General features: G+C 47.9%; 2 protein-coding genes across 8 annotated transcripts in view; one reads left to right on the forward strand and one right to left on the reverse strand.

Annotated features, from left to right (window-relative positions):
• Positions 1 to 1,609, forward strand: part of CTNNB1 (catenin beta 1) — a 41,441-nt gene extending 39,832 nt beyond the window's left edge. Inside the window, 1 exon segment of the mRNA XM_032647446.1 lies at positions 313 to 1,609. Coding sequence (XP_032503337.1) covers positions 313 to 521 — 209 coding nt within the window. The 3' untranslated portion in view covers positions 522 to 1,609.
• ULK4 (unc-51 like kinase 4) overlaps positions 1,161 to 21,371 on the reverse strand; it is a 530,371-nt gene continuing 510,160 nt past the window's right edge. For 4 of the 7 annotated variants that reach the window (XM_032647445.1, XM_032647444.1, XM_032647441.1 and 1 more), the window contains 2 exons: positions 9,992 to 10,077; positions 1,161 to 7,103 (listed from right to left, as the gene is read on the reverse strand). In XM_032647445.1, coding sequence (XP_032503336.1) covers positions 7,040 to 7,103; positions 9,992 to 10,077 — 150 coding nt within the window. In that variant the 3' untranslated portion in view covers positions 1,161 to 7,039. The remainder of the gene's footprint in view (positions 7,104 to 9,991; positions 10,078 to 21,371) is intronic. The other 3 variants (XR_004352053.1, XR_004352054.1, XR_004352055.1) reach the window with 3 other exon arrangements.

Genomic DNA, 21,371 nt, shown 5'->3' on the forward strand with positions numbered 1-21,371 from the left:
ACTGCCTGCCATGACTCCTTGACGCCTCGGTGTCACACACAGTAGATTGCTGCTGCTGCTCCCCCCTCAGGAACCTGTCCCTGCCTGGGTAGATGCCAGAGGCCCAGGACGAGAACCTGCTGGTCTGCCTTTGGTGGAAACAGGCTTTGTGTGGCCTCATGGGTGGCCTGGCACTGGCACTTTGAAGAGGTTAGAAAGCAGCGCTTTCTGACAAGCTTGCTGCCCTTGGATGTTCCTAACCTTAGTGTTCACTTTTATGTCTTCTCTCTCTCTCTCCCTTACCCATTTCGTTGCTACCCCTGACTCTCCTAGATCCCAGCTACCGTTCTTTTCACTCTGGTGGATACGGCCAGGATGCCTTGGGTATGGACCCCATGATGGAGCATGAGATGGGCGGCCACCACCCTGGTGCTGACTATCCAGTTGATGGGCTGCCAGATCTGGGGCATGCCCAGGACCTCATGGATGGGCTGCCTCCAGGTGACAGCAATCAGCTGGCCTGGTTTGATACTGACCTGTAAATCATCCTTTAGGTAAGAAGTTAAAAAAGCCAGTTTGGGTAAAATACTTTTACTCTGCCTACAGAACTTCAGAAAGACCTGGTTGGTAGGGTGGGAGTGGTTTAGGCCTATTTGTAAATCTGCCACAAAAAAAGATACATTGAAAGGAGATGTCTTGGAACATGTGAATGTTCTCAGATTTCTGGTTTGTTACGTGGTCATGTGTGGAAGTTATTAACGTTAATGTTTTTTGCCACAGCTTTTGCAACTTAATACTCAAATGAGTAACATTTGCTGTTCTAAACATTAATAGCAGCCTTTCTCTCTTTATACAGCTGTATTGTCTGAACTTGCATTGTGATTGGCCTGTAGAGTTGCTGAGAGGGCTCGAGGGGTGGGCTGGTATCTCAGAAAGTGCCTGACACACTAACCAAGCTGAGTTTCCTATGGGAACAATTGAAGTAAACTTTTTGTTCTGGTCCTTTTTGGTCGAGGAGTAACAATACAAATGGATTTTGGGAGTGACTCAAGAAGTGAAGAATGCACAAGAATGGATCACAAGATGGAATTTATCAAACTCTAGCCTTGCTTGTTAAAATTTTTTTTTAAATATCTGTAATGGTACTGACTTTGCTTGCTTTGAAGTAGCTTTTTTTTTTCTTTTTTTCTTTTTTTTGCAGTAACTGTTAGTTTTTTAAGTCTCTCATAGTGTTAAGTTATAGTGAATACTGCTACAGCAATTTCTAATTTTTAAAAATTGAGTAATGGTGTAGAACACTAATTCATAATCACTCTAATTGTAATCTGAATAAAGTGTAACATTGTGTAGCCTTTTTGTATAAAATAGACAAATAGAAATGGTCCAATTAGTTTCCTTTTTAATATGCTTAAAATAAGCAGGTGGATCTATTTCATGTTTTTGATCAAAAACTTTATTTGGGATATATGTATGGGTAGGGTAAATCAGTAAGAGGTGTTATTTGGAACCTTGTTTTGGACAGTTTACCAGTTGCCTTTTATCCCAAAGTTGTTGTAACCTGCGGTGATACAAATGCTTCAAGAGAAAATGCAGTTATAAAAATGGTTCAGAATTAAACTTTTAATTCATTCGATTGTGTCACCTTTTTTTCCTTGTCACTTAGTGGTTTGCGAGGGTAATAAATTATTTCACTATGTGTCTTCCTCAGGATGAAGTTGAATAAACTTAAGTAATGATGGAAAGAGCCTTACTGCTAGTAGACGGAATTGTTTGTTTGCCAAGCTTCTTTAGCACTTACCCCTGGGTTAAATTGCACCAAAAGTGTTTCAGCCTTGAACGTTGATTCTGAGCTTGTGTAAGAAGAGGGGGGGAGTCCATCGTCTCCAACTGAAGGACTCTGGGCTTAGAGCTATGGCCAAGACTCCTTCATCCTGGCTGCAGCCACGTGTATAAATCCTGCCCACGTGACTAAAGGCATCTAGTTCTTTGGCTTTCAGTTTTGTCCCGTGTTGCCCAACAGGCATCCCCCACCCCAGACTCCATCACATGGTTTCATTCCTTTAAGGTAATAATGAAGAATTACTCACCTGGATTTGGACTTCAAGCACCTTCACAGAAGTGTGACTCATTTGGAGCGGGGAATTCCTTCAACTCCACTTTGAACTGATAGTTAAGATGGTTTACCTGCCGGTGTTTATCTGAATATATCAGAGAGAACTAGAATGGGCCTTCTTCCATGCTGTCTGCCAGGTGAGCCTGTCATCCTGGTGGTAGGTCTGACAGGCTTAGTTCATCCCTGAGGGCAGAGTCAGTAGACCTGTTTGTTAGAACTTGTGTTTTGGGCTTTAAAAAGCATGGAAGTGTTTTGTGCTTAGGGAGGGCTGTTTGTTTGTGATTTACTGTGTATTTAAAAACATGTATTCAGTACCTTTTTGTTGGATGAGGACCCTTTGGAGAAAGCTTTGTAAATTCTTCCCTGTGGTCTAAGATGTAATTGGGATTGGAGAGGAAACATTTGTGTACCTGGTGAGGGGGCAGTTGTGCCTCCAGTGCATGACACAGAGAACCAGGGCAGCACTGCATGAGCTATTAGGTAGGCTAGAGCTATTGGTTAGAGCGAAGATCTTCAGTGAGTTCAGCTTTTAACATAAAGAACCACAGCAGGGTGTTTTGTTTTTTTTTTTAAACCAAAAACATTTCAGAGCTTTGCCTAAAACCATTATAGTTTTGAAGTTCCATGTAAAAACTTTATATGAAGGTTAATCTGATTCAGCAAAGGTAGTTCTGCAGTGCACTTAGAAGGACAAAGAGCCAAGAACGGCAGAGACACTTGTGAAGAATAAGATGACAGGAGGACTTGTTCTGTCAGCTGTCAAGGCCTAACTGTAAAGCTAGAGGTGGTAAAATTTACACTGTTATTGGCACGTGTGTAGAAGTATACACTAAGGGAACAGAATAAGATGAAGACAATAGACACTTTAAGGGTAGCATTGGAGGTCAGTGTGAAAAAGAGGGACTTTTTAGTAAAAGTGTAGAACAGTTAGGTAGCCATTTGGATAAAACTGAAATTAATGCAAGAAAAAATCCATGATCAACAAAATATCAAAAGCCCTCACTGGAAGCCCACGTGTCCAATAATTTGCAAGAGAATGGCCGCAATGCAGTAAAAGACTACAGCTTCAACACAATAGTATGGGTATATCTCAAATATGATACTGAACAAAAGCAAGTCACAAATGCATGCCGTAGGACTGCACTGGTGCAAAAAGAAAGGCAAACTGTTTTAAGGAGATCATCTAGAGATAGTAAAACTAAAAAGCAAGAAAATTTAGATTACCACAAAAAAACAGAATAGTGGTTACCTGGGGATGGAGGTGCGTAGGACATCTGATCCCATGGCAGTGACCACCAATGAGCTGAAAAATGAAGCTTTTCCATGTTGGATGAGGTGTTCTAGACATGAGGCTTTGATCTGGTTATTGGAATCCTTGACAGTGAAAGATCTTGAGATAAATATGTCTTGATTAGTGTAATAAAAACAGAAGATCCGAATCGTGCCATATGGTTTGTAAACCAGCAGAGAGCTGAGTTGCTCCACTGCAGTTGTTTTGTTGTACTAGGTGAGAATCTAACTGCTTGCCTTGCTTGAGTGAACACCCATCAAATGCAATTAGAAAATAATGGGGGCGGGAAGCTGAAAAGGTAGTGCTTCCTTTTTCTTATTCATCAACGCCCTGTGTGGTGTCCACTCCACCTCCCCACCTCATGAGTAATCTACAGGGGGGTGACTGGCCTCCTCTGCCACCTCAGCATCAAGCCTCTGAGAGACCAGAGGCCAGGTGTGAAAGGCCAGCCTTCTTCCAGGTCACAGCAAGACTCCACACAGCCCTGGTCCTTATTCTGGGCCAAGGCTGGTGCTTGTTGCCCCTTCCCTCCCTCGGCCTCCTGGAAGCTTGAGGCTGTTGGGGCCAAAGCCTCCTGAAACTCAGTGAGTCTTGCCCCCACCCCACTCCAGACAGGTCTCCCCAGGGACCAAGCCTCTCTGGGCTTTTGTAGCTTCTTGCCGCCCCCTTCCCTACCAGTTCCCTCCTGAGGCTCCTACCTCAGCCCCTGCGTAAGTCCATTTATCAGAGAGATTTATTTCTACATATTTTTCTGTTGCTGGAGGAGGGAGAATAAAGGGCATTTTGCTTCAAGTGGAGGCAGGAGAGACCCAGGTCCTCTCACTATCGCTCACTTTGGACAAAAGCCTTAGCCACCGGAGCCTCCACTTCTGAGCTGTCGTCCCACAGGGCTAAGAGCTGCCTTGCATTCACAAAATTGACCTCAGAACCTCATGAGGTAATAGGGGAAACCTCATGACAGTATGGGAAACGGGAAGAGCTAGACAAGCCCAAAGAACCGTCAGTCGGTAAATTCTGTTGCTGCGTCCTACAGAGCCACTTGCTTAGCTGCCAGATGACTGTCAGTTCCTCTCAGGATACCCCCCAGGCCAGAGTCACCCCAGATAGATCGTCACAGAGGGACAGCTCCCTGGGCACCTACTCTCAGGCTGTAAGTTGAGGCAAGGTCTCAAAGCTTTGGGCCTGTTGTTAGGGAAAGAAGGCAGCCTGGTGCAGCCACTCGCCGGTCCGCTCCGCTCCGCTCCACGCAAGAAATGCTCCTGCTGCCTCCTTCGCCCCCTCACCCTGCAACTTCAGTGACGCCATTCACCCCTGGGGGGCTCAGCCGATGGACTGTAGCCAATTAGCAAACAGCTAAAGCTTGGAGGTGGTGGGAAGAGGAGGGCCGGTCGTTACCTGGGTCTGGGCCTCTGGTCACTGCGAGAATCCTGAGAGCTCTGATGGGTGGCTGGGGCCCAGGTCTTCTCAGAACTGGAGCCGGGGAAGCCGCAAAAGGGTATGGGCCTCTCACGTGGGGCAGGGGAAGGGTACTGCTCTCCGCCTCCCTCTTGTCTACTCAGCCAGACTGCTCATGTCCCCTCCCTCAGCTCATTAGGATTGGGGCTGCTGCTTTCCGTAAGGCACCTTTGTGAGAAGGACAAAAAGGATCCCCTAACTCCAGGAGGACACAGCCTCATGCCAGGGTGCAAAACTTGGCGTGGGCTAGCTTTAGCGCCTGTCACCCTGGGCTGAACACCCTTGGTGGGGTACTAGCCCTGCTTGGGGCCATCTCCTCCTTGCCCCTTGCCTATTCAAATACGCCTTTCCTCAAAGAGGCAAGGCTGTGGGACTCAGGGCCAGGCGTGGTCCACTTAACATGGTTCTGGAATGTTAAAACTTTCCTCCTGTTTCACCTTAAGCAGCAAAGACTCCTCCCTGCTCGACTCAAAAGGGTAGAGAAAGACGAATTCGATTGCTCTGAAATACCTTCTGGGGGACTCCAGGTCCAGAACTCCAGGGCGCTTCCCCCAAGAGCTGAATGAAAGGAGAGAGGACAGATTCTCTGGGGAAACAGGGAGAACTGTGCCTGTTCCCTGGACCAAAGAGGCAAAGCAACAGGAGCTGAAGGCCAGGCCTCCAGCTGCTCCCCATCAGCTTCCCCCACCCCAGGAACAAATCCAGCCAGGCCAGGGCCACCTGGGCGCACAGCCTGGTGATGGGCACATTGCCCAGCAGGACTTCCTGTGGGGCACTTAGGAGGCTATGAGAGCAAAGGACACTGCCTGCTCCTGGGTGGGGTTCCCCCTTACACCCCTGCTACTCAGCTCGACTCTGGACATCCCACTGGCAGACACACAGGCTGCGGACTCTGAGTCCCGAGTTCAACCCAGCAGTTGGGCAAGTGGACTGGCTCCTCTGAGCCTCAGTTTTCTCACCTATGAAATGGAGATAAGAAGGTCTGCTTGGCAGGTGGTGAGGTTTAAATAAGGTAAGTGACATCCACGCCTTTGACGGAGGGGGGCACGGAGCTGCTGTGTTCGTTACAAAGCCAAATGGAAGCTGGCACATTACCCAGATCACCGCGGCAAAGTGGGCCTGTTGGTGACAGTGTGCCCAGCTTCCCGTGATGCGGTAGGCGTGGGGCCGCCTTTGTGCCCCTGTGCCTCCCGCTTCTGCGTCCCCCGCCCATTCCCCCCACATAGGGGCTGCTGCCTGGGACAGAAGCCCATCTGGGCTCAGGCAGTGTGTGTCAAGGGGCAGATCCCCTCTCTAAGCAGCCCAGAGCACTGCAGCTACTGATGTAGTCGAGCCCTTTCATTCTGCAGGTGGGGAAACAGAGGACCCAGAGAGGAGGCCAAGGAATGTTCTCAACTTGCTCACCTGGTTCAAGCTGCCCAGGGTCCACCCCTCCCTCCCTCAGTACAACAGTCCCAGCCCCTTTCCGCAGTGTCCACCCAGTATTTTCACAGGCTTGACTCTTACACAGGGGGCACTAAGGGGCACATGTGTGAGGAAGACGCTGGAAAGGCTTCGAGGATAAGGGGGGGGGGGGCGGTCACTGGTAGAAGTTGGGGGTGTGATTCTACCTTGATGCCATCATCCCATCTAGATGAGCAGATCTTCAAGGAAGCCAGCGTTCCTTGAGTGTTTTGCATTCCTTTAGGCAAAGTTTTAACCACCTGTTCCTGTTAGTGCAGTCTTGCCCAGTTCTCCCCAAGATTCTTGGAATCACTTCATCCCTGAAATGAAGAAAAGCCAAGCAGGTAAAAGTAGGAGGAAGAGAAGAGACTATAACTTCCAAAGGCTTGCTCTGGAGCTGTAGCTGGGAGAGCATTCCTGCCTAGTCCTGCCTGTTAAATCTTCTCCAGAGAAGAAAGATGCTTATAGACGCTGGCAGGCCTAGACTAGCACAGGCAGTGCAGGCTTTAGCAGAGGCCTACCTGGCCCACACAGAGGGAAAGAGCATTCTGAGAACAGCTAGCAAACCTGGGGTTCCCAGATGCATCACACATGCACCGAGGAGGTCCATTCTGAGTGGGTGTTCTAGGATCTGGAGTCAGAGGTTCTGGGTTCAGCTGACTTTATTAGATCCAAATAGAGCTGTAGGTGCCACGTGGTGAATGTGTGTAGCTGAGGGTGGGTGCCGCAGAGTGGGCTCGTGCTAAATGCCTTCTTGCCTAGTGTCCAGCAGCTTGGAGGATCTCCAGGGCCAAGGAAGCCACTGCACTGTTGGCCGACGAACTGTGAGAAAAACCAAAGTAGAGACATTTAGGCATCCCCAGGGTAAAATGCTCTGTCTCCCAAAGGGGCTGGCCTCTTTTGCACCCGAGTACCTGATGGACCAGCTGCTTCCCAGAGCTGCCCCTAGCATCATCCCGAGAAGCAGAAACAGCGTTTGCAGGCTCCAGGGCCATGAGGGGAGGACCCCGGAGCCCACAGTCCCACAGGGGCTCAGCACCGGCCCTGCCACCCACCCCTCGACGTCTGAGCCCACTTTGGCCAGGTGCACCGATGCTGAGCTGTGAGGGCAAGTCAGGCGGACGGCAGCCAGAGCCTGCTGGCTCGAGGCCCACAGTGAGCCTGCCCGGCGCCTGCCTGCAGCTGACTTGTGCCATCCAGCAAAGATCCCAGCTGCTGACACTCCCTGCTCCATGCTGCCCCTTCTGGCCAATCAGCCAGAAGCTCATTCTCATAGGTCTGATGGGTTTATTCTCATAGGTGCGGATGTGCAATTAAGAGCTGCAAATGGAAACCTCGTTATTGGAGCAAATTGTTTGAGACACATTTAAACCTGTGCTTTAACAACTGTCACCAAAGAAAAGAATGGCGCGTAGCAGCGTGCCCTGACGTATCAAATTAGCTGACAGCACACCCTTCGCTACACAGAAATACAGCTGTTGCCAAGTGCCAGGGGGCCGCATAAAAGAGGTGGGTCGCAGGGGGACAGGACTGTGGTCGGAGATGGTGCCACGCACTCCTGCTCTGTGCATCAAAGGCCCCTTTGAGGGCGGAGGGAATGCACTTGAACTTGGCCTGCTCCCGGCTGAGACCAGGCTACTCGGGTGGAGCCGTGCTGCCCGCTCCGCCTGCCAGAGCAGCCCTTGGGGGCCAGTGACCGGCAAGGAGGACACACCCACCTGGCAGGGCCCCATCAGAACTGAGAATGCTGCCACCCAGTCACTCTTTGTCAACACGAGAAACCCTTTTTCTGGTGGGGCCATCCGAACAAAGCCCGAACAGGACAATTTCAGAGCAGCAGCCTGTCGACCAGTATGAGATCTGCCTGGTGTAGGCGTGTTAGTTGCTGGAGTGACACGTGTGGGTACGGAAGAGGCCACCAGCCTCAGGGAGGCTCGTTTTCACATGTTTGGTCCAAATTTGGGTCCAGCGCTCCCAAACTGGTAGAGCATGAATATGTACCGGCCTCGGACCCAGCTGGGGGGCGGGGGAGTCCCACACAGGCAGGCCGTGGAGAGGAAGGGCTCTCAGCAGCTCCCCGCTCAAGTCCATGCCTCCCGGTGGCTCTCCCACCCTCTGCCAGCACACATCTGCTCTGCTCACAGGGGCCTCATCTCAGCTGTCTGCACAAGGCCAGGGTCCCCAGGTATGGTCATCACCCGCTCCTCACGAAAACCAGTCTAGCGGAAGGCCTATGGCCCAGCCCGGGGAGCCAGTGTCCGTGCCTTACACCACAGGGGCCACCGGGCTGAGCAGGGGCCCCTCCCATCAAAGTCAGCCCGTCCTTCCCCTCAGCTCACAGTAACCACGGGAAAGAACTGACATCTTTGGCTTAAGCTACAGAGTAAAGGGGGTGGGGTAGGCCAGGAGGCGCTGTCCCCTCCCCACCCAATCCAGGATTAATACAACAAGGCTGCATGGAGCTGAGCCTTCGCAGACTCACCTTCCCAGCAATACCTCAACCGCATATGCTTCTCCAACTAATACAAAACCCCAAACACCAGGAAGCAGATTCCATAGAACCTTGTGGCCCTGAAAATAAACTACCAGGAATGCCGTGCACCACCCCGCGTCCCGCACACCCAGCGAAGGCCAGGTACCCCTTAGCAGGTGGGGCCTCCTCCCCAGGGCAGGGAGAGCAGCTGCAGCTCAGGGGCCACCACGCCCTCCGGCAGCCTCCCTCAGCTCTGGCGACAAGGCACTCACCCGAGTCATTTAATCAAGCCCCTGAACTGCCCCCAGAGCCCACCTGCCAGGCCCTGGCGCTGTCACATGCAGTGAGCCATTACACAGCACACCGGCTGCCTAAAGGGTGGATACCTGGGGGCAGTTCTCTCTTTATTCCCATGCCATTTTTCTCTGGTCACGTGGCACTAACATTTTAAATGACTCGTCAGCCCTACCCGCCCCCCCCTCCAACCCTGGAACCGCCTCTCCAGGGAGTGCAGGGGTGTGTGCGGCAAGAGCCCTCCCAGCGCCCTCACTACACCGGCATCGGCGTCACCGGGGGGCTGGCAGAGAGGCCGGTTCCTCCCTCCACAGGGTGCAGCGTGTTCCGGGTGACAGGGCCGTCCTGCTCTCGGCACCTCGCTTCCAGGATGCTCTAGACGTACTGACTGTGAAGCTGAGGACTGAGAGGCTGACCTAACCTCAGCTTCTCAGTGTCAAACTCTTCTAGGCGTTCAACAAGTTTTCCCTCTGACGGCAGCCGGGGCTGTAGAGTGGGCCTCCAGACCCTCCGCAAGGTGGTGGTAATGGGGCCTCTGGCCAGGCTGCTGCGGGGGGCACGTGTGCACAAACAGGTACTGCTTTTCTCATGAGGTTCATCAGGTCTCCCACCTGGTCATAATCCGCTCCCGTCCCCATCTGTAGATGGGAATACGGCCTCCCCATGCTGCACGGCTAGGATGCTCTTTTCTTCCCTCCTGTTACCTCCCCCAGCCTCCATAGTGGGGACTCCCGGGGGGTGGGGGCGCAGAGTAGCCCATCCCACACTGGGAGGGAGGGATCTCAGTGGGCAGTGTCAGGCGGGAAGGTGATGGTCCCTGGTGTGTAGGGGAAACCGGGGGGCGGGGGAAGAAAGAAGAGTGGAGAAAAGGAATGCCAGGCTATTTGCTGAGCCCAGGTACGCTCTGTGCTGCTCCTCCCACAGCCCTCCTGGGCCTACGTACCCCCCAGCCGGAGCCAGCCACTCCAGAGCCCGCAGGAGGCTGCCCGAATTCTTGAGGCTCTCCAGGTGCTTCTCATTGGAGGTGATCTGCAAGGGAGGGAGAGGAGAGTGGTCGGCTGGCCCATCCCTGACCCATGATCCGTTGGACGGGCACCCTGAGTCTCAGGCCACCAGTGCTATCGGGCAGTGAGCCCTGAGCCCCAGTGCACTGCTGACCACGGAGGCAACCCTTGGGGTGAGCAGGAAGGAGTCCGCTGCAGCTGGAGATGCGCCAGGGGAGGATGGGGTGCCTCCCGTCGGTCCCTCAGGAGGGTCTGTGTTCTGGAAGCCTGAACATTTCAGTTAAAGCAGATCATGGGTGGACAAACTTTCCAGTTGTCGGTTCCGGGACCCAGTGGGCCCATGCGTCCCAAGCCCAACACAACCTCTTTCATATAGACAGAAGGATGATGCTGGGCTCCCGTGATCTCAGGAGCCTGGGAAAAGAAAGAGGCACTAGGAATCAAACTGGTCACACCCTCACCCGCGTACCCTGGGAAGTGTGCCTCTGCCAATGGCCACCGTCCCGGGAGACACAGAGGAGGGACACTTGGGCGCCAGAGGCAGAATCATAAACTCTCAGGGCTGGAAGGGACTCGGATAGGCGCTGACCCAGCCCAGGCTCCTGGAGACCTCCTAATTCAGCCCTTCGGTAAAACGAGTCCATGCCCTACGAGGCAGAGAAGACTTCAGGAATGAACCTTGATTCTGCAATTAGACTGTTTCTCTTAATGCACCTTTCATGTCCTATTTTTATCTTTGATATTTAATAAATATTTTCTAATAAACACTTGTATGGAACTTCACATTTCAAAAGGCTCTGCAGTTTCCCGTACATTTTCTCACTTATCCCTTTCAGTAGCCTCACCTTGCAAGGTAAGCATGTCGTGTGTTTTATAGATGAGGTGACTGAAGCTTAGTGAGATTAAGGGACCACTACGGCAGTACACAGGGAGCTTGACCCTAACCCCACATGAGGCTGGAACCAGGCTGGCCTCGGCTGGCCCCACCATTTTCTGTCTTTCCACTTGATCATAGCAACCAGGGCTGGATTATCATCTCTGTAGTTCTCAGGGAGAGGCTGAATATTTCTTAATCAATCACTCATGGTGATAGGAAGGTCACAGGGGTAGTTAGACCTTAATGTGGCCTCTGAATTGTACGTGAATGAATCTGCACCTCCACTGAGCCCCTATCCCGCTTCCTGAGTGTGCCAGACCCCAGCTGCCAGCTCGACTGCATCAGGTGTAATTTCTGCAAAGATTTGCATCTTAAAAGAGCTGTGTGTAAATCTGTTCTGAAATTACACACCACTTGATGAGTTCAGAAGGCTGCTGTAGTTCAATTCTGTGTGAAGCAAGCACAAACTTACCCTGAAAGGGTCTTCAGCGAGGATTCCCATCTAATTTTTCTCAAAACCCTGCCTCATACAGCTCAGTTGAGCTACATCCAGACTCACTGCCCTTACCAGCCCTACCGTGGGATCGTGGGTAAGAGGCTGTGCTCCAAGTTGCAAAGAGATAACAAGACTACATTCACTCACGAGGCTAGCTGGAAGGTGCAAACAGAAGAATACGGTGAAAACTGTGTGATCAAAGGGAGAGACGAGAATAGCACCGTGTGCAGCTGACATAAATGCAAGCATAAGCAAAGCCAAGAGAATTAATTGAAAACTATGTGATCTGGCCACTTACCTGAACTCTTACTAGCAACATCAACTGTTGTTCTATCAATATGAGTTAATTAGAAAATAAAAATTTTAAATAATATCAATCAGAGGTTTTAGTTCTGGGAAAGACAGAGAAAACACATGCCACCCTTTCCATGTAAAACCTGAACAGAATGGACAGGGCAGCTCTTTCAGAACACTGAAGAGTAAACAACACTGGCAGATTGGGGAAGGACACTGAAACCGAAGCGCCATCTCCTCTCTCCCTCCAGTACAGACCACCTTGAACTCAACACACCCAAACCCCACAAGTGGGGCACACGAGAGAGCCCCAGGAGAAGCCAGGCTTGGGGAATGGGAAAGGAAACTTCGAAAAGCTCAGAGAGAGTAGATGAACCCCCCTTTCCTCTTCCTCAGTTCTCTCTTGCCCCAGGCCCCAGGCAATTCTGTGGTGGCAGCAACAGGAGCCATCAGCCAAAACTCTTCTCTCTCTCTGTTCTCACAGTGTTTGGCCCCGACATGACAATTGTGGAGGTTAAGCAGTTTGTGGCCAGACAGAAAATGGGAGACCCAGGGAGCCAGAAAGTACTGGGGAGATAACAGGGAAGAGCTCAAGAAAGCAACCCCATAAAATTATTTATGAACTTCTAGGCTCACCTTCAACCTGTGTTGGTTAAAATAAAAGGTTAAAAAAGATACACCATACAAACAGGAATCAACAGAAAGCTAGAGTGGCTGTATTAATATCAGGCAAAGAAGACTTTAGAACAAAGAAAATTATCAGGGATAAATAAAGACATAGCATCCTGATAAAAGGGTTCTCTCACTAAGAAGACAGAACAATAAATGTGTATGCATCTAACAACAGAAATTTAAAATACATAAAGAAAAACTGATACAACTGAAAGGAAAAACAGACAAATCCAAAACCGTAGCTGGAGACTTCAAATAACTCTTATAGTAACAGATAGGATGAGCAGACCAGAAATCAGCACGGATATGGAAAAGCTGAACAACACCGTCATCCAACTGGATCTCACTGATATTTGTAGAGCACGAAGCCCAGCAACAGCAGAATTTACATTTTTTTCCCAAGAATCCAGGAACGTTCACCAAGGTATACAATATTCTGGGTGAAAAAACAAATATTTACTAATTTAAGAGAACTGAAATCACATAAATTATATTCTCTGATCATCATGGAATTAAACTAGAAATAAATAACAAAGATAACAAAAATATCTCCAAATCAACTGGAAATTGAACAACACGCTCAAATAATCCAAGGATCAAAGAGGACATCCCAAGGAAAATTAGAAATGATTCTGAGCTGAATGAAAATGTCAATACAATATATCAACGTCTGTGGGGTGCAGCTAAAGTAGTGCTTAAAGAGAAATTTATAGTACAATACTTACATTAAAAAAGAAACGTCTCAAATCCATAATCCAAGCTTTCATGTTAAGAAACTAGAAAAAGAGCAAAACAAACCCAAACCCAAAGAGGGAAGGAAAAACAGAGCAGAAATCGAGAGTAATGTGGTAAATGTAGGCCCAAATATATCAATATCTAAATTTACCAAGTACTACAAATAAAAGACTAACTAACATTGTTAGATTAGATATAACCAAAATAAAACACAACTACATGATGCTTACAAACATACCTTAAATATAAGGGCACAGAGCAACTGAAGTTTAAAGAACGAAAAAAGAGATGCCACACAAATTGTAACCAAGGGAAGTTGGCATAGCTAATATCAGACAAACTCGACTTTAAGCCAATAATTATAACTAGGAATAAGGAGAGACATATCATATTTATAAAAAGATCAACTGGGCTTCCCTGGTGGCGCAGTGGTTGAGAATCTGCCTGCCAATGCAGGGGACATGGGTTCGAGCCCTGGTCTGGGAAGATCCCACATGCCGCGGAGCAACTAGGCCCGTGAGCCACAACTACTGAGCCTGCGCATCTGGAGCCTGTGCTCCACAACAAGAGAGACCGCGACAGTGAGAGGCCCGCGCACTGCGATGAAGAGTGGCCCCCGCTCGTCACGGCTAGAGAAAGCCCTCGCACAGAAACGAAGACCCAACACAGCCAAAAATAAATAAATTAATTAATTAAAAAAAAAAAAGAAGATCAACTGACCAGGAAGATATATCAAGTCTAAATTCTAAACGTACCTGATAACAACCTCAAAATCTGTAAAACAAAAAAATGACGGAACCAAAGTGAGAGTTACACAAATCCATAATCATGGTGGGATATTTTTCAATCTCTCCCAGTAACACGCATACGAAAATCAGAAGGGACATGGACGTTTTACACAACAAGATTAACAAACCTGACCTAATCGACATATATAGAAAAATTCATCTAACAACTGCAGAATATATGTTGTTTTCAAATGTCCATGGAAACTTTTCAACATATTACCACATACTGGGTCATAAAGCAAGTTCTGACAAATTTCAAAGATATAAATCTAACAAAATATGTCAGGATCTATGTTAAAAATTATAAAACGCTGATAAAATTTTTAAAAAACGAAATAAATGGATATAATGTGTTCATGAATTAGATGACTCAATATAGTAAAGATATTAATTTTCCCAAAATATAGGTTTAATGCAGTTTCTATCAAAACCCCAGCAGGATTTTTTGCAGACCCACACAAACAATATCAAAGTTTTGACAAGCGTGCAAAGGTAACTGAATGAGGGAACATTTTTGAACAAATGATGCTAGAACAAATGGACATCCATATGCAAAAACAGGACCCTAGGAACATGTCTTAATACCTCAAATAAAACATCATTCAAGGGAATTCCTGGGCGGTCCAGTGGTTAGGAGTCCACGCTCTCACTGCCGAGGGCCTGGGTTCGATCCCTGGTCTGGGAACTAAAATCCCATAAGCCGTGAGGCGTGGCCAAAAAAAAAAAAAAAAAAAAAAATAATTAAAAATGGATCATGGATCTGAATGCAAAATGTGAAACTATACAACTTCTGGAAGAAAATATAGGAGAAAAGATATGAGACCTTGGGTTTGTTCATGAGTTTTTAGATACAACACAAAAGCACAATCTCTGAAAGAAAAAAATGGACAAATTGGACTTTATCAATGTTAAAAACTTTGCTCTTTATATATGTACGATGGAATATTAATCAGCCATAAAAAGAATGAAATTTTGCCATTTGCAGCATGGATGGACCTAGAGATTATCATACTAAGTGAAGTAAGTCAGAGAAAGACAAATATATGATATCACTTACATGTGGAGTCTAAAACATAGTACAAATGAACTTATTTTAAAAACAGAAACAGACTCACAGACATAGAAAACAGACTTATGGCTACCAAAGGGAAAGCGGGGGGGATAAATTGGGAATTGGGGATTAACAGATACACACTACTATATATAAAATAGATAAACCACAAGGATTTACTGTACAGCACAGGGAACTATATTCAATATCATGTAATAAACTATAATGGAAAAGAATAAAAAATATAGATATATACATATGTATGTATAACTGAATCACTTTGCTGTACATCTGAAACGAACATTATTGTAAATCAACTACACTTCAGTTTCAAAAATTTAAAAATAAATAAATAAAATTTTTTTAAAAGCCTTTGCTCTTTGTAGAAGATTGATAAGAGAATAAGACAAAGCACAGACTAGGAGAAAATATTTGCAAATCACATATCTGATAAAGGACTTTTCTCCAGAACATATAAAGAACTCTTAAAATTCAGCAAGAGAATAACCCAATTTTTTAAATGGACAGAAAATCTGAATAGACACTTCATCAAAGAAGGTATTATAGATGGCAAACAAGGACATGAAATGATACTCAATATCATTTGTCACTAGGGAAACACAAATTGAAACTACAATGCAATACCACTACACACCTATTAGAATGCCTAAAATTCATAAAACTGACAATAACAAAGGCCAGCCAGGATGCAGAATACCAGAAACTCTCATTCATTGCTGTGGGAATGCAAAATGGTACAGCCACGGTGGAAGACACTTTGGCAATTCCTTATAGAATTGAACGTAGTTTTACCATACGGCCCAGCAATTGTACTCTTAGGTATCTGCCCAAGAGAAATGAAGACTTATGTCCACACGAAAACCTGCGTGCAAAAGTCTGTAGTAGCTTTATTCAAAAATCACTGAAAAGAAAAAGGAACCGAGACGTCCTTCAACAGGGAAATGGAAAAACAGCTAGGAAAGCCTTCATGCCTTACTTGGTATATAGGTCTGACTGGATTTTTAATGAGATATCAGTAAAGATAAGTCTGGATAATTTTTGAAAAGATAAGACTTTTAATCTGCCTTGCTAAATTATTTTGCCCTCTGACACCAATTTCCTAGGATTAGTCAAGCTTGTAATAGGATTTTAAATGGCTTTGAAATAATCCTTTGGAATGAGTTACTCCTTTCTCCCAGAGTCTGGTCTCCTCTTTGGCCACCAAAGGTTATAAATTATGATGGGTACCAACCTTCTTTTAGAAACATCCCACTGTATTTATCAGACAGTGTGGCCTTTACCCTTCTATTTTCTCAGTACTTAAACTTTGTTAAACAGCAAATTATGGGTCTGCTCAAAAGTCATCCCACCTCCTCCTCTTCTGAGTTACCTAAGCAGAGAACGTTCTGGGCACCCTGAGACCCGTCCTTCATGAGGCAGGAGGGAAAGTGACACTTGTCCACTGAGATACTGAATTCACGGCTGAGCAACTGCTGGAGAATTTCTCATGGCTCTGATGACAGTAGTCAAGAGCGAGCACTGCAGTGACTCTCTAAGAAAATAAATAATGCAAGAGGACACTAGCGAAGAGTGTCAACACAGTACCTTCCTCCTGTAGTTAATGTTTTCATTAGAAGTCACTTCCATTAGCCAAGACAAGGAAACAATTTTATTTTGCAATAATGTTCTATAGCAGAGGTTCCTGGACCTCTAAGAGTCCATGAGTAGATTTTATTATTTCAAAACATCAAATGGCAGGTGTCCATTTCCTGAAAACTAAGCCACGCCTGCCTCACAGTTTTCCTGCTCCTAAGACATCTGACTGGTAGCTGGATGGCTAAAGTCAATCAAAATGGAAACATGAATTATACTAAATACATACAAGTTCACCTGGTAGATAGGCATCCATTCAAAACATCGGGATCTTTAAGGGAAACACCATAAAAAGGTCGGGAATTTGAGCTTAGAATTAAGATCAACTTGGAAAGACAATTCCTCCATCTCTGTTTAATTGAGGGGATATGAAAAAGCAGATGATGGACTGAGGGTAAATATGCTACTTTATTCAACCTTCTGCTACAGTCCCTTGAACGTGGGTTGTGTCAATGAGCATTCAGGAATCACTGTGTAACCAAAACACTGAAAGGAGAGGCTGGTGTCCTGCAGAATCATCCCTCACGTTCCCACCAGGCTCACAAATTGTAAGGTAGTGGCTTTTTTTTTTTTTTTTTTTTTTAAACACACCCACCGTCCAGGACGGAGTGTGGGCTGGCTCCTTTCCGGATTTCAGCTTCCCAAATGCAAACTACCAAAAGAAGCCATCTCAAGCCCTCGGTTAATGACAGGAGCCTGAAGTTGGCAGCCTCCTCAGCGTGCCCGGGGGAGCTGAGGGGAGACTAGGTCTCCCGGGGCACAGTGGCCACCGGGGGACAAAGCCAGGCCTGGTGCCAACATTAATAAAGGCCTTAAAAACGCGTTAAGTCAGAATGTACTTTACTTTGTATCATCGTGATACATTGTGAGTTTATGCTCATGAATCTGACTCACAGCATCGTCCTCCTGCAGCTCGTAAAACCTTCGCTGCCAGCGTCTCTGGTTGGAAATGGTTTCACGTGTGGAGCTCCGTAGCCGTGAGTGAGGCAGGCACAGGCAGGCCGCCGGCCTCTGTTACGAGCGTGTAATGATACGTGTCTGTCTCTTCCCTGATCCTGAATGTGTGTGGCACGCCGCCGCCAAGTTAACCTTAGTTTTCTAATCGTGAGTTCCTCTGGACAGGCCCGGGCAACATGGACAGACCAGAAAAAACCCAGCAGACGGAGCTGACGAGAGCAAGCGTGGCCCAGGTGCTCCCCGGCGCTTGTTGTTACAGACACGCACTTCACACACGGGAGGATTATTTTAATTCCGTGGCCTTCAGATCTCATAAATACGAGTAAAAACAAGCAGGTAGCTATGACAACTCTACTTCAGAGAGTTTCAATTTCAAAAATAAACCTATCCATCGAGCCCCTTTATTTTGTTCTCCTAACATATACTTTGTCTTCTCTTCGGTTAAGGTTTTTGTTACTCCAAAGCCATTTCTACCCCTTGCATACTGAGACACGCTATCCCCTTGCCTTCTGATGCCAGGCTGGAATCTGGGAAGAACCTCTGGTCGGCGTGATGGAATCTGGCAGCCTCTCCCCGCTTTCCACCTGGTGCTCACTCTGGGTGTCTCCAGAAATTTCTTGAGCTGCCTTTCACATCCACATTTAAAGCAAGACTGTATGAATACAAGCTGCTCTGCATCCAGGCCCGTGTGCGTCTTCCATGAGTTGCTGAATGTATCCGGGGTGGAAGGGAGTAATTCTCACGCACGGCCTTTGGCTGCCTCATGGCATCTGTGCCTTCCCGGGAGTCCATTTAGAAATGTTGTATTCCTCAACAAAAGCAAGTGAGGCCCCCTTCTGACCCAGGCTAGTAATCAGGTGGATGATCTGAAGGAAATCTAGAGGCATCCCTAAGAATGCCTGTCAGTAGATCTGCTGATCACCAAGGAGTGAGGGAGTCCAGTTGGAACATACACTGGGGCATCTCGAGGGCAGAGGTGTGGGCTTGTGGATGAGGCAGGCCCAGTTCCAAAGCCTTAGTCACCCGGATTTGGCCCAGATCCTGTGAACTCAGGTTCTCTGCAGGGAGACCGAGACGTTACAGTGAAGCTGGGTGGTATCGGGCCAGAAGCGGCACCATCTTTGCATCCAGGCGGACTGCTATGGAGGCGTTCTTCCACGCGCTGCATGGAGCCCAGTGTAGCTTTAACTCACGGGGAGACCCTGGCAGCACAGAGGCCCGGGGAGACGGTGGCATCCGGATACAGTGATTCCTCAAGTTGAAGAAGGCTGAAGAGGAAGAAAACAGCTGAGCTCCTCTTGTTCAAGATCACCCATGAGTTTCCATGCCGAGCATTCAAAGAGAACGGGGAGGGGAGAGGGTGGGAGGATGCACAGGGCGTTCACCAACATGCATAGGCAGAGCTAAGAAAACCTAGGTTTCAGGTAAAAATTGTCGTGATTCACCTTTGTCTATAAAACTAACTGAGTCAGCAGGCCTTAGAGCAAAAAGAGCTCGGAATTTGGTTCAAGAAAGGAAACCACCATTTCTGAGCACCTATTGTGTGCAGGAACAGGGTTAAGTGCTTTCAAATATGTGAGCTTCTTTCTGACGACCATGAAAAAGAAGTCTTCCTAGGCTCACTTTACAGAAGAGGAAACGGAAGCCAGCAGGGCTAATGTGACTTGCCCAAGGTCACCTGGCCGGCAGGCAGTGGAACTGAGCTAAGACCCAGTCTCCCCACCTTCAAGATCCACGTGCCCTTCCAGAGAGTCCGTTCCATCCTCACGTCTGCTAAGCACACTGCCCAGCTGATGGCCGACTGGCTGATTAATAACAATCAATGACCGAGTGACCGATGACACGGTGTTTCACTTCAGGCTCCACTGGCTGCATGCCAACCGTGCTGCTTGGTGCCCCCTGCCACCCCGGTAGATCGTCTGGCACCCTTTGCTCCCCTCATTGTTGCTGTTGTTGATCCCCAACGTTTCCAGTGGGAGCAGGGTCCACAGAATCTCTCTCCTAGACAGCGTCAGGGGTTCCAGGTCTTGACCGAAGGAGTCCCTGGATCATATGTACTTCCAGCAAACACACCCTGATGTGCAGACCACCACGCGCTTGGTAGTTTCTCTTAGCACCTGGCGACCAGAAGGCTTTTCTGCATCTCTCCTCACACCCTCAGGTGGAGGGCTGTCCCTGCTGGGGATGGGACGTGAACTTACAGTTTGTGTACCATTATCTCCTGTTCTCTTCACAATAACCCTACGAGGAAGGTCTTCTATGACTTCACATTAGAGATGGGGTGAGGCTGGCATGGAGACCCAGATCTGGCCAACTCGCTCCACCGCCCTCCCTGCCCCAGTCGCCGTGCTGCCCTTTGCCGCCCCCATAAGGGTCTGGCTGCAGAAGCAGCGGCACAGAGACAGCCAGTGGCCACTGGGGAAGGCAGGAGCTGACACCTTCCATGAGTAAGGAGGAGGCTGCCATTCTGGCCCAGGGGGACCCAGCCCCGGCTTCCAGGAGCCCAGGTCCCGGAAGGAATGGCTTGGCCTGCCGTGTTTAAGACCGCAGTCTCTAGAGCCGGGGTCAAACTGGGGAGTACTCTCCTCTCATCTGATCTTTCCAGATTTGGAGAAGCAGCAAAAGCAAAGGAGGACAGATGGTGGGCAAATAGTTACCAAATGGCACGGGCGAGCTGACCTTAGTGAGAACACGCCAGTGTGGAAGGACTTTCTTCTCTCTGTTGACCTTTCCTTCCTCTCCTCCTGGGGTCTGTACGCTCCCCAACCTGGCCCGACACCTCAGTTCTCCTCTCCAAACTCCCGTCTGTACCTGTGGGCACCTGTTAAACCCAGAGCCCATGGAGATGACATGTTGAGGATGTGAATGCTTTTCTTTTTCACCCCATGAGACACGGTTGCTTTCTAGAAGAAAATTATCCGTAGCTGCCCTCTTCATTTTAGGCCAGCTAAATGAAGCTCTCTTCAGCTCTCTTCGGGGCAGTAAAAATGCCCTTAATGCTTAGAAACTGTTCATAATGACATCAGTTTCTGGCCATTCCATCCAGTAAGTTTAAAATGTTGAACATAAATATAGCTGGTTTGGGAAATCTTTTAGACCTGATCCAACTAACTATGACAGCCAAGTCCAAAATAAGTGAGGAAAAAGCAGTTTTAATTGGCAAAGAAATAGGATTGTGGATCTCTTGTGGATATAAGAATAAACTGTAAGTTGGCCCAAAGAAAGTTCTGGGGAAACACAGGATCAGACCGCACCATTTTCCCCAGAGGACCTGATCCAAGTGCTTAGAAAGGCAAACACGATAGAATACGTTTCCCAGTCAGTGGTGCTAGGATGTCAACCACGGGATGTGTCTGGAATCAGTTCCTCACAAGAGAAAACACCCAAGATAGTAACTGTCCTGTGATCTGGTAAGTGTGAGAACTTAGGGTAGTAAGAAGTGAGGAACTATGTGAGGAGATATTATGTGAGCTTGACCCAAACAAATCCCAGCTGACCCTTAGGAATGCTCTATGGGGTCATATTGAGGGGTCTATTTGACAACGCAGTCCTTGAATTTGTGGTGTGGGTAGGGTGTGTGTGTTAATGGTGGGGCTCTGAGGTGGAGAAGCAGATAGCGGAAGTGGCTTATTCAGTGCCTGCTTCCAGTCCTTTTTCTGAGCTTTCTATTGGATGGTGGGGAAAGGGGCGGGGGCAAGTGAGTGATATCAGGTCAACAAGGCTTAATAGGTCCCCCCAGTTTCCTTCTTTCCCCAGTTCCTCACTCGACCTAGTGAGGATACTGTCGGCCACTAAA

Source organism: Phocoena sinus, chromosome 11 (assembly GCF_008692025.1).
Source record: "Phocoena sinus isolate mPhoSin1 chromosome 11, mPhoSin1.pri, whole genome shotgun sequence".
Taxonomy (NCBI): domain Eukaryota; kingdom Metazoa; phylum Chordata; class Mammalia; order Artiodactyla; family Phocoenidae; genus Phocoena; species Phocoena sinus.